The sequence below is a fragment of the Montipora capricornis genome, chromosome 4 (assembly GCF_036669925.1).
Source record: "Montipora capricornis isolate CH-2021 chromosome 4, ASM3666992v2, whole genome shotgun sequence".
Classification (NCBI taxonomy): Eukaryota; Metazoa; Cnidaria; class Anthozoa; order Scleractinia; family Acroporidae; genus Montipora; species Montipora capricornis.
This window is the reverse complement of record NC_090886.1, coordinates 16874277-16886104: the sequence shown is the minus strand read 5'-3', so window position 1 is coordinate 16886104 and position 11828 is coordinate 16874277. Positions and strand designations below refer to the sequence as shown.

Below are 11828 nucleotides of genomic sequence, written 5' to 3'. Positions count from 1 at the left end.
TGCCCTTGTGTTTTCTTAACAAAAGGCACGAAGGCAAGGTCTAGCCTCCAAATCCGTACAAGGTACGTCCCTGGCGTTTTAGAGCGTAAACAACATCCATGGCAGTGACAGTCTTACGCTTTGCGTGCTCGGTGTAGGTAACCGCATCACGGATGACATTCTCGAGGAAAACCTTAAGAACCCCACGAGTCTCCTCGTAGATAAGTCCAGAAATACGCTTAACACCTCCACGGCGAGCTAGGCGTCGAATCGCTGGTTTGGTGATGCCCTGGATGTTATCTCGAAGAATCTTGCGGTGGCGTTTGGCGCCTCCTTTACCTAGACCTTTGCCTCCTTTGCCACGTCCGGACATTTTCAGTAGTTAGTAAACACTTGGTGATCGGAAGATGAAGTGTTGAACTTTGAGCATCACTGAGTTTAGTACATATTTTATAGATATGGCGCAAGGCCTGACCTCTATGGAAACAAGGCAAGTTATACACAAAAGAAATTAAGGTCAATCGTTTGTAAGAAGTCATGAATATGAAAATATGAAAGACAATGTGTTCGTGTACCGCGCCAATCAGATAAGGAAACATTCATCCGAGCAGATTTAACCTGGCGTCTTGTGAGAAACCGATATCGTTGAAATAGTCGCCTAAACGAAAGAACAACTTTAGTGTCCCTCTGTCAAGGTCGTTATTAGCTATGGCACGAACAAAGCAAACAGCTCGAAAGTCAACCGGTGGTAAAGCTCCGCGAAAACAGCTCGCTACCAAAGCAGCTCGTAAAAGCGCCCCCGCGACCGGGGGCGTGAAGAAGCCACATCGTTACAGGCCCGGGACAGTGGCGCTGAGGGAAATACGTCGTTATCAAAAATCTACAGAGTTGCTCATTAGAAAGCTGCCGTTCCAGCGCCTTGTCCGAGAAATCGCCCAGGACTTCAAGACTGACTTGCGGTTCCAAAGTTCCGCCGTTTTGGCCCTCCAAGAAGCCAGCGAAGCTTACTTAGTCGGACTCTTCGAGGATACGAACCTGTGTGCAATTCACGCCAAACGAGTCACGATTATGCCGAAGGACATACAACTGGCTCGCAGAATTCGAGGAGAGAGGGCCTAGGTGCTACCCTTACACAATACAAAACGGCTCTTTTAAGAGCCACCACTCGCGTAAAAAAGCAATGACCGATAAGTTACCCACCCCACCATCGACCAAGCGTGGCGTCTATCTGAACTAATACTTGCTCGTGAAATAAAATTCTAACTTACGAGAGGACTTACGAGATAATTGCAAAAAAATGCCATTAAGGCCCAGTAATACGGGCAACATTTTTCGTGCAACTTGTCGCGCAACAATGTTGCGTTGCAAGTTGAGATGGTAAAAGCGACGTCTACTTTTTGCAACACAAAAATTTGTTGAGCAAGAGGGTGGTAATACACGCAACAAACCATCTCAACTTGCAACGCAAAATTGTTGCGCGACAAGTTACACGAAAGATGTTGCCCGTATTACTGGGCCTTTACCAAGCGAAAATTCAAACAGGCACACTCATCGCTCATTCATGACGCAATAAGCGCGCTTATGATATAATTATGAAGTCCGTATTCGAGGGCGCGCTCACTTCCGTCTGTCTAAATTTATTTACATTCGCCAAACCGAATTCATAATAATTCCGTAAAAACAACACCATCTAGGTGAAATGCGAGCATTGTTGTTTTGTTTTCTTTTTACCCTCACTCTTTTCCGCAAGTAAAGCAGTAAATCTGAATCTTTTTATCCGTCATAAAGGAAGAACGTGAATGTCTACCATGGTTTCGATTAGAGTTTGCACACGTAAATCAGTTTTGTATAAAGCAGCGACGTGAATTGAGTGGACGGCAAGGGCGCAATATTGGGAAATTCATGCCCTCCCCACATTTCTGCTTGGTTAATATGATAAGCAGCGATTAAGGGAACGCTAAAAACAAGAAGCATCGCTTTTCTTGCACCTCCCTCGTTTTATTAAGAAGACTGGCTGCGTGACGAAGCGACAATCAAATCGGAGGTTTTCTTTCCTTGTTCTCAACCGCTTAGTTATCTGGTGATCACTTTCGAGAGTGAAACTAAGATAATCATGCCCTGTTCACATGACGAGGGCGATTGATTTTTTTTTTCTCTCCTGCTCTCCTTCTTTCCCTTTTTCCTTTCTTCGGCAATATGCGGAGAGCTTTTACCGAACACTGATCGTGCAATTAAGTCTGATCAATGTGGCAATGTCATGCATTATAAATTGTTGTAAATTTGGGCTAATGGTTGTTGGGCATATTGCTTTTAGAATATTTGGTGGCTCCTAAAGGAGCCGTTGTGTTTTGGGTGATTAGACTTGATCACTGGCTGCTGGTGTACTTCGTCACGGCCTTGGTGCCTTCACTGACGGCGTGCTTTGCTAGTTCACCGGGAAGTAGAAGCCTGATGGCTGTTTGTATCTCGCGGGAACTGATGGTGGACTTCTTGTTATAGAGGGAAAGACGTGAGGACTCCACGGCCACCCGCTCGAAGATATCGTTCACAAAAGAGTTCATGATCCCCATGGCTTTGCTGGAAATTCCGGTGTCGGGGTGAACCTGCTTCAACACCTTGTATATATAAATCGCATAGCTTTCCTTTCTCTTTCCTCGCTTTTTCTTCGAGACCTGATCCGTTCCGGACTTGGCCTTGCCGGTCCTCTTCTCGCCCTTTTTAGCGGCAGTTACTTTAGGCGCCATAATATCTCAGTTGTGTGCAATTGATAACGCAAGGGAGTACAATCACTATTTATAACGGAAACTTCAATGGGATCAATTTGTATGCGGACCGAGGTCGCAGTATTTTCGCTTGATCGGCGGTCATACCGCTAAAAAAGAGGTATTTTGCATAACTTACGACTTTTGATTGGTGCATGCCGATCCGCTGAGTGCAATCAGATCGGAATAAAATCCAGCCTTTCCTAGCCTAATGCAGTCAAATTAGATAAGCGCTCTGAAAGCTAAGTTTTATTTAAAAAGCAACATGTCCGGACGCGGCAAAGGCAAGGCTAAGGGCACTAAGTCCAAGTCTCGATCATCCCGAGCAGGTCTTCAATTTCCCGTCGGTCGCATTCATCGCCTCCTTCGAAAAGGCAACTATGCAGAGCGAGTTGGCGCTGGTGCTCCTGTGTACATGGCTGCGGTGCTAGAATATCTGAGCGCTGAAATTCTCGAGTTAGCCGGAAACGCTGCCCGAGACAACAAGAAGAGCAGAATCATTCCACGCCACTTGCAGCTGGCCGTCCGAAATGACGAAGAATTGAACAAACTGCTTGCCGGTGTAACCATTGCTCAGGGCGGTGTTCTTCCCAATATACAAGCGGTACTTCTGCCAAAGAAGACAGAGAAAAAGCAGCATTAAAGCTTTACGCTGACTGTAGATTAATTCAGCAAAAAAAAAACAAAACAAAACGGCTCTTTTAGGAGCCACCAAATGATCGTAAAAGTCATGACCAACATGCACGTGTTCGTATCAAAGATAGATCGCAGGGGGTTAGATTCCCGATTTCGTGGCTTGTGCTAAGATGAACTGATGTCCATCAGTAAATTTCGGTGAGGTGCTCTTCTGTGATAGTGAAAACTTTTCGGGAGGAAGTGAAAGGGTTGAAGCGGTGTAGAAATACTCAACTTAACGTTTGTCCTTCAGTAACTTTTCTGAGAAAGTTTAATACAATCATTCTCAACCGTTGAACAAGAAATTGCGCTCTTCGTTCAAACATTGGCTCGAATGTAATTCTGACTGTTCGCTAATGGGAGGCAAGTTTATTAAGTTGTCCAGAGTATATCGCTCAATTGATCTCGGTAATTTTGAGGTATTTTGTGAAATGAGAACTTTTGAGGAGGAAGTTAAGGCCCTCAAGCGTAGAGATACTCAACTTAGCTCGAGCTAGGCGTGGCTCCTTTGCCACGTCCGGACATTTTCAGTAGTTAGTAAACACTTGGTGATCGGAAGATGAAGTGTTGAACTTTGAGCATCACTGAGTTTAGTACATATTTTATAGATATGGCGCAAGGCCTGACCTCTATGGAAACAAGGCAAGTTATACACAAAAGAAATTAAGGTCAATCGTTTGTAAGAAGTCATGAATATGAAAATATGAAAGACAATGTGTTCGTGTACCGCGCCAATCAGATAAGGAAACATTCATCCGAGCAGATTTAACCTGGCGTCTTGTGAGAAACCGATATCGTTGAAATAGTCGCCTAAACGAAAGAACAACTTTAGTGTCCCTCTGTCAAGGTCGTTATTAGCTATGGCACGAACAAAGCAAACAGCTCGAAAGTCAACCGGTGGTAAAGCTCCGCGAAAACAGCTCGCTACCAAAGCAGCTCGTAAAAGCGCCCCCGCGACCGGGGGCGTGAAGAAGCCACATCGTTACAGGCCCGGGACAGTGGCGCTGAGGGAAATACGTCGTTATCAAAAATCTACAGAGTTGCTCATTAGAAAGCTGCCGTTCCAGCGCCTTGTCCGAGAAATCGCCCAGGACTTCAAGACTGACTTGCGGTTCCAAAGTTCCGCCGTTTTGGCCCTCCAAGAAGCCAGCGAAGCTTACTTAGTCGGACTCTTCGAGGATACGAACCTGTGTGCAATTCACGCCAAACGAGTCACGATTATGCCGAAGGACATACAACTGGCTCGCAGAATTCGAGGAGAGAGGGCCTAGGTGCTACCCTTACACAATACAAAACGGCTCTTTTAAGAGCCACCACTCGCGTAAAAAAGCAATGACCGATAAGTTACCCACCCCACCATCGACCAAGCGTGGCGTCTATCTGAACTAATACTTGCTCGTGAAATAAAATTCTAACTTACGAGAGGACTTACGAGATAATTGCAAAAAAATGCCATTAAGGCCCAGTAATACGGGCAACATTTTTCGTGCAACTTGTCGCGCAACAATGTTGCGTTGCAAGTTGAGATGGTAAAAGCGACGTCTACTTTTTGCAACACAAAAATTTGTTGAGCAAGAGGGTGGTAATACACGCAACAAACCATCTCAACTTGCAACGCAAAATTGTTGCGCGACAAGTTACACGAAAGATGTTGCCCGTATTACTGGGCCTTTACCAAGCGAAAATTCAAACAGGCACACTCATCGCTCATTCATGACGCAATAAGCGCGCTTATGATATAATTATGAAGTCCGTATTCGAGGGCGCGCTCACTTCCGTCTGTCTAAATTTATTTACATTCGCCAAACCGAATTCATAATAATTCCGTAAAAACAACACCATCTAGGTGAAATGCGAGCATTGTTGTTTTGTTTTCTTTTTACCCTCACTCTTTTCCGCAAGTAAAGCAGTAAATCTGAATCTTTTTATCCGTCATAAAGGAAGAACGTGAATGTCTACCATGGTTTCGATTAGAGTTTGCACACGTAAATCAGTTTTGTATAAAGCAGCGACGTGAATTGAGTGGACGGCAAGGGCGCAATATTGGGAAATTCATGCCCTCCCCACATTTCTGCTTGGTTAATATGATAAGCAGCGATTAAGGGAACGCTAAAAACAAGAAGCATCGCTTTTCTTGCACCTCCCTCGTTTTATTAAGAAGACTGGCTGCGTGACGAAGCGACAATCAAATCGGAGGTTTTCTTTCCTTGTTCTCAACCGCTTAGTTATCTGGTGATCACTTTCGAGAGTGAAACTAAGATAATCATGCCCTGTTCACATGACGAGGGCGATTGATTTTTTTTTTCTCTCCTGCTCTCCTTCTTTCCCTTTTTCCTTTCTTCGGCAATATGCGGAGAGCTTTTACCGAACACTGATCGTGCAATTAAGTCTGATCAATGTGGCAATGTCATGCATTATAAATTGTTGTAAATTTGGGCTAATGGTTGTTGGGCATATTGCTTTTAGAATATTTGGTGGCTCCTAAAGGAGCCGTTGTGTTTTGGGTGACTAGACTTGATCACTGGCTGCTGGTGTACTTCGTCACGGCCTTGGTGCCTTCACTGACGGCGTGCTTTGCTAGTTCACCGGGAAGTAGAAGCCTGATGGCTGTTTGTATCTCGCGGGAACTGATGGTGGACTTCTTGTTATAGAGGGAAAGACGTGAGGACTCCACGGCCACCCGCTCGAAGATATCGTTCACAAAAGAGTTCATGATCCCCATGGCTTTGCTGGAAATTCCGGTGTCGGGGTGAACCTGCTTCAACACCTTGTATATATAAATCGCATAGCTTTCCTTTCTCTTTCCTCGCTTTTTCTTCGAGACCTGATCCGTTCCGGACTTGGCCTTGCCGGTCCTCTTCTCGCCCTTTTTAGCGGCAGTTACTTTAGGCGCCATAATATCTCAGTTGTGTGCAATTGATAACGCAAGGGAGTACAATCACTATTTATAACGGAAACTTCAATGGGATCAATTTGTATGCGGACCGAGGTCGCAGTATTTTCGCTTGATCGGCGGTCATACCGCTAAAAAAGAGGTATTTTGCATAACTTACGACTTTTGATTGGTGCATGCCGATCCGCTGAGTGCAATCAGATCGGAATAAAATCCAGCCTTTCCTAGCCTAATGCAGTCAAATTAGATAAGCGCTCTGAAAGCTAAGTTTTATTTAAAAAGCAACATGTCCGGACGCGGCAAAGGCAAGGCTAAGGGCACTAAGTCCAAGTCTCGATCATCCCGAGCAGGTCTTCAATTTCCCGTCGGTCGCATTCATCGCCTCCTTCGAAAAGGCAACTATGCAGAGCGAGTTGGCGCTGGTGCTCCTGTGTACATGGCTGCGGTGCTAGAATATCTGAGCGCTGAAATTCTCGAGTTAGCCGGAAACGCTGCCCGAGACAACAAGAAGAGCAGAATCATTCCACGCCACTTGCAGCTGGCCGTCCGAAATGACGAAGAATTGAACAAACTGCTTGCCGGTGTAACCATTGCTCAGGGCGGTGTTCTTCCCAATATACAAGCGGTACTTCTGCCAAAGAAGACAGAGAAAAAGCAGCATTAAAGCTTTACGCTGACTGTAGATTAATTCAGCAAAAAAAAAACAAAACAAAACGGCTCTTTTAGGAGCCACCAAATGATCGTAAAAGTCATGACCAACATGCACGTGTTCGTATCAAAGATAGATCGCAGGGGGTTAGATTCCCGATTTCGTGGCTTGTGCTAAGATGAACTGATGTCCATCAGTAAATTTCGGTGAGGTGCTCTTCTGTGATAGTGAAAACTTTTCGGGAGGAAGTGAAAGGGTTGAAGCGGTGTAGAAATACTCAACTTAACGTTTGTCCTTCAGTAACTTTTCTGAGAAAGTTTAATACAATCATTCTCAACCGTTGAACAAGAAATTGCGCTCTTCGTTCAAACATTGGCTCGAATGTAATTCTGACTGTTCGCCAATGGGAGGCAAGTTTATTAAGTTGTCCAGAGTATATCGCTCAATTGATCTCGGTAATTTTGAGGTATTTTGTGAAATGAGAACTTTTGAGGAGGAAGTTAAGGCCCTCAAGCGTAGAGATACTCAACTTACATTCATCCTTCAGTTAGCTTTCTGAGCAAGTTGCAAACATTCAGTCTAAACCGTTTAACAAGAAATTGCGCTCGGGGTTTAAACATTGGCTTCAATGCAATTCACTGTACACTAATAAAAGGCATAATTATTAAATTGTCCAGAGTATGTCGGCTCGAAATGAGTGTCTCAGCGGGCAGTCAGCAATTGACTGATCTCCCTGGATCACGGTAATTTTGTATTCTCAGTATAATTGTATGGCAATGAGAAAGTTTGAAGGGAAAGTTTATGTCTGTAAGAGTAAAAATTTTCAAGTTAGGTTTCTCCTTCAGTCAGATTTCTGTGCAAGTTTGCGCGAGGAATCGCCACTTTCGCTAAACATTGGTTCGAATATTATTTGTCACCTGTACGCTAATAAAAGACAAAACGATGAGGCTGTCCAACATCTATCGCCCGAAATGTGTTTCTTGCTGGAACTGAACCGTTGGTCAACAAGGGATCTGACCCAATTGGTGCGGGAGGTTTTTGTTTCTATAGTCGTATGTTCCTATTGATCGATTGATTGTCTGTTTCTTTCTTTTTTGTTTGTTGTTGTTTTTTCTTTTTAATTGCGTGTTATGAGTACGCAAAGTTTTCGAAAGGCATTCAGAAGAGCACTGAAAATGAAGGCGTGTTTCTTCATTTAAACAATGCAAGAGGGAATTACATGGAGTATCATCGATTTATTGGTCATAACTTTTGCAAGGGTTGTTGGCTCCTAAAGGAGCCGTTTGTGTTTTCTTAACAAAAGGCACGAAGGCAAGGTCTAGCCTCCAAATCCGTACAAGGTACGTCCCTGGCGTTTTAGAGCGTAAACAACATCCATGGCAGTGACAGTCTTACGCTTTGCGTGCTCGGTGTAGGTAACCGCATCACGGATGACATTCTCGAGGAAAACCTTAAGAACCCCACGAGTCTCCTCGTAGATAAGTCCAGAAATACGCTTAACACCTCCACGGCGAGCTAGGCGTCGAATCGCTGGTTTGGTGATGCCCTGGATGTTATCTCGAAGAATCTTGCGGTGGCGTTTGGCGCCTCCTTTACCTAGACCTTTGCCTCCTTTGCCACGTCCGGACATTTTCAGTAGTTAGTAAACACTTGGTGATCGGAAGATGAAGTGTTGAACTTTGAGCATCACTGAGTTTAGTACATATTTTATAGATATGGCGCAAGGCCTGACCTCTATGGAAACAAGGCAAGTTATACACAAAAGAAATTAAGGTCAATCGTTTGTAAGAAGTCATGAATATGAAAATATGAAAGACAAAATATGAAAGACAATGGCGCTGAGGGAAATACGTCGTTATCAAAAATCTACAGAGTTGCTCATTAGAAAGCTGCCGTTCCAGCGCCTTGTCCGAGAAATCGCCCAGGACTTCAAGACTGACTTGCGGTTCCAAAGTTCCGCCGTTTTGGCCCTCCAAGAAGCCAGCGAAGCTTACTTAGTCGGACTCTTCGAGGATACGAACCTGTGTGCAATTCACGCCAAACGAGTCACGATTATGCCGAAGGACATACAACTGGCTCGCAGAATTCGAGGAGAGAGGGCCTAGGTGCTACCCTTACACAATACAAAACGGCTCTTTTAAGAGCCACCACTCGCGTAAAAAAGCAATGACCGATAAGTTACCCACCCCACCATCGACCAAGCGTGGCGTCTATCTGAACTAATACTTGCTCGTGAAATAAAATTCTAACTTACGAGAGGACTTACGAGATAATTGCAAAAAAATGCCATTAAGGCCCAGTAATACGGGCAACATTTTTCGTGCAACTTGTCGCGCAACAATGTTGCGTTGCAAGTTGAGATGGTAAAAGCGACGTCTACTTTTTGCAACACAAAAATTTGTTGAGCAAGAGGGTGGTAATACACGCAACAAACCATCTCAACTTGCAACGCAAAATTGTTGCGCGACAAGTTACACGAAAGATGTTGCCCGTATTACTGGGCCTTTACCAAGCGAAAATTCAAACAGGCACACTCATCGCTCATTCATGACGCAATAAGCGCGCTTATGATATAATTATGAAGTCCGTATTCGAGGGCGCGCTCACTTCCGTCTGTCTAAATTTATTTACATTCGCCAAACCGAATTCATAATAATTCCGTAAAAACAACACCATCTAGGTGAAATGCGAGCATTGTTGTTTTGTTTTCTTTTTACCCTCACTCTTTTCCGCAAGTAAAGCAGTAAATCTGAATCTTTTTATCCGTCATAAAGGAAGAACGTGAATGTCTACCATGGTTTCGATTAGAGTTTGCACACGTAAATCAGTTTTGTATAAAGCAGCGACGTGAATTGAGTGGACGGCAAGGGCGCAATATTGGGAAATTCATGCCCTCCCCACATTTCTGCTTGGTTAATATGATAAGCAGCGATTAAGGGAACGCTAAAAACAAGAAGCATCGCTTTTCTTGCACCTCCCTCGTTTTATTAAGAAGACTGGCTGCGTGACGAAGCGACAATCAAATCGGAGGTTTTCTTTCCTTGTTCTCAACCGCTTAGTTATCTGGTGATCACTTTCGAGAGTGAAACTAAGATAATCATGCCCTGTTCACATGACGAGGGCGATTGATTTTTTTTTTCTCTCCTGCTCTCCTTCTTTCCCTTTTTCCTTTCTTCGGCAATATGCGGAGAGCTTTTACCGAACACTGATCGTGCAATTAAGTCTGATCAATGTGGCAATGTCATGCATTATAAATTGTTGTAAATTTGGGCTAATGGTTGTTGGGCATATTGCTTTTAGAATATTTGGTGGCTCCTAAAGGAGCCGTTGTGTTTTGGGTGATTAGACTTGATCACTGGCTGCTGGTGTACTTCGTCACGGCCTTGGTGCCTTCACTGACGGCGTGCTTTGCTAGTTCACCGGGAAGTAGAAGCCTGATGGCTGTTTGTATCTCGCGGGAACTGATGGTGGACTTCTTGTTATAGAGGGAAAGACGTGAGGACTCCACGGCCACCCGCTCGAAGATATCGTTCACAAAAGAGTTCATGATCCCCATGGCTTTGCTGGAAATTCCGGTGTCGGGGTGAACCTGCTTCAACACCTTGTATATATAAATCGCATAGCTTTCCTTTCTCTTTCCTCGCTTTTTCTTCGAGACCTGATCCGTTCCGGACTTGGCCTTGCCGGTCCTCTTCTCGCCCTTTTTAGCGGCAGTTACTTTAGGCGCCATAATATCTCAGTTGTGTGCAATTGATAACGCAAGGGAGTACAATCACTATTTATAACGGAAACTTCAATGGGATCAATTTGTATGCGGACCGAGGTCGCAGTATTTTCGCTTGATCGGCGGTCATACCGCTAAAAAAGAGGTATTTTGCATAACTTACGACTTTTGATTGGTGCATGCCGATCCGCTGAGTGCAATCAGATCGGAATAAAATCCAGCCTTTCCTAGCCTAATGCAGTCAAATTAGATAAGCGCTCTGAAAGCTAAGTTTTATTTAAAAAGCAACATGTCCGGACGCGGCAAAGGCAAGGCTAAGGGCACTAAGTCCAAGTCTCGATCATCCCGAGCAGGTCTTCAATTTCCCGTCGGTCGCATTCATCGCCTCCTTCGAAAAGGCAACTATGCAGAGCGAGTTGGCGCTGGTGCTCCTGTGTACATGGCTGCGGTGCTAGAATATCTGAGCGCTGAAATTCTCGAGTTAGCCGGAAACGCTGCCCGAGACAACAAGAAGAGCAGAATCATTCCACGCCACTTGCAGCTGGCCGTCCGAAATGACGAAGAATTGAACAAACTGCTTGCCGGTGTAACCATTGCTCAGGGCGGTGTTCTTCCCAATATACAAGCGGTACTTCTGCCAAAGAAGACAGAGAAAAAGCAGCATTAAAGCTTTACGCTGACTGTAGATTAATTCAGCAAAAAAAAAAACAAAACAAAACGGCTCTTTTAGGAGCCACCAAATGATCGTAAAAGTCATGACCAACATGCACGTGTTCGTATCAAAGATAGATCGCAGGGGGTTAGATTCCCGATTTCGTGGCTTGTGCTAAGATGAACTGATGTCCATCAGTAAATTTCGGTGAGGTGCTCTTCTGTGATAGTGAAAACTTTTCGGGAGGAAGTGAAAGGGTTGAAGCGGTGTAGAAATACTCAACTTAACGTTTGTCCTTCAGTAACTTTTCTGAGAAAGTTTAATACAATCATTCTCAACCGTTGAACAAGAAATTGCGCTCTTCGTTCAAACATTGGCTCGAATGTAATTCTGACTGTTCGCTAATGGGAGGCAAGTTTATTAAGTTGTCCAGAGTATATCGCTCAATTGATCTCGGTAATTTTGAGGTATTTTGTGAAATGAGAACTTTTGAG

At 44.4% G+C, this 11828-nt stretch overlaps 7 protein-coding genes and 1 pseudogene across 7 annotated transcripts; 4 read left to right on the top strand and 4 right to left on the bottom strand.

Moving 5' to 3' along the window:
• Positions 1-40: 40 nt before the first annotated feature.
• LOC138046195 (histone H4) lies at positions 41-352 on the bottom strand. The gene has a single exon (XM_068892871.1). It carries the CDS (start codon positions 350-352, stop codon positions 41-43), a length of 312 nt encoding a protein of 103 aa, XP_068748972.1.
• Positions 353-687: 335 nt separating this feature from the next.
• On the top strand, positions 688-1098 carry LOC138046194 (histone H3-like). The gene has a single exon (XM_068892870.1). It carries the CDS (start codon positions 688-690, stop codon positions 1096-1098), a length of 411 nt encoding a protein of 136 aa, XP_068748971.1.
• Positions 1099-2345: 1247 nt separating this feature from the next.
• LOC138046193 (histone H2B) lies at positions 2346-2723 on the bottom strand. Its single transcript, XM_068892868.1, has one exon. The coding sequence runs from the start codon at positions 2721-2723 to the stop codon at positions 2346-2348; it is 378 nt and encodes a 125-aa protein (XP_068748969.1).
• Positions 2724-3006: 283 nt separating this feature from the next.
• Positions 3007-3384, top strand: LOC138046192 (histone H2A). Its single transcript, XM_068892867.1, has one exon. The coding sequence runs from the start codon at positions 3007-3009 to the stop codon at positions 3382-3384; it is 378 nt and encodes a 125-aa protein (XP_068748968.1).
• An 892-nt stretch (positions 3385-4276) lies between these two features.
• Positions 4277-4687, top strand: LOC138046191 (histone H3-like). Its single transcript, XM_068892866.1, has one exon. The coding sequence runs from the start codon at positions 4277-4279 to the stop codon at positions 4685-4687; it is 411 nt and encodes a 136-aa protein (XP_068748967.1).
• Positions 4688-5934: 1247 nt separating this feature from the next.
• Positions 5935-6312, bottom strand: LOC138046190 (histone H2B). Its single transcript, XM_068892865.1, has one exon. The coding sequence runs from the start codon at positions 6310-6312 to the stop codon at positions 5935-5937; it is 378 nt and encodes a 125-aa protein (XP_068748966.1).
• Positions 6313-6595: 283 nt separating this feature from the next.
• Positions 6596-6973, top strand: LOC138046189 (histone H2A). The gene has a single exon (XM_068892864.1). It carries the CDS (start codon positions 6596-6598, stop codon positions 6971-6973), a length of 378 nt encoding a protein of 125 aa, XP_068748965.1.
• Positions 6974-8276: 1303 nt separating this feature from the next.
• LOC138045690 (uncharacterized) overlaps positions 8277-11828 on the bottom strand; it is a 4689-nt pseudogene continuing 1137 nt past the window's right edge.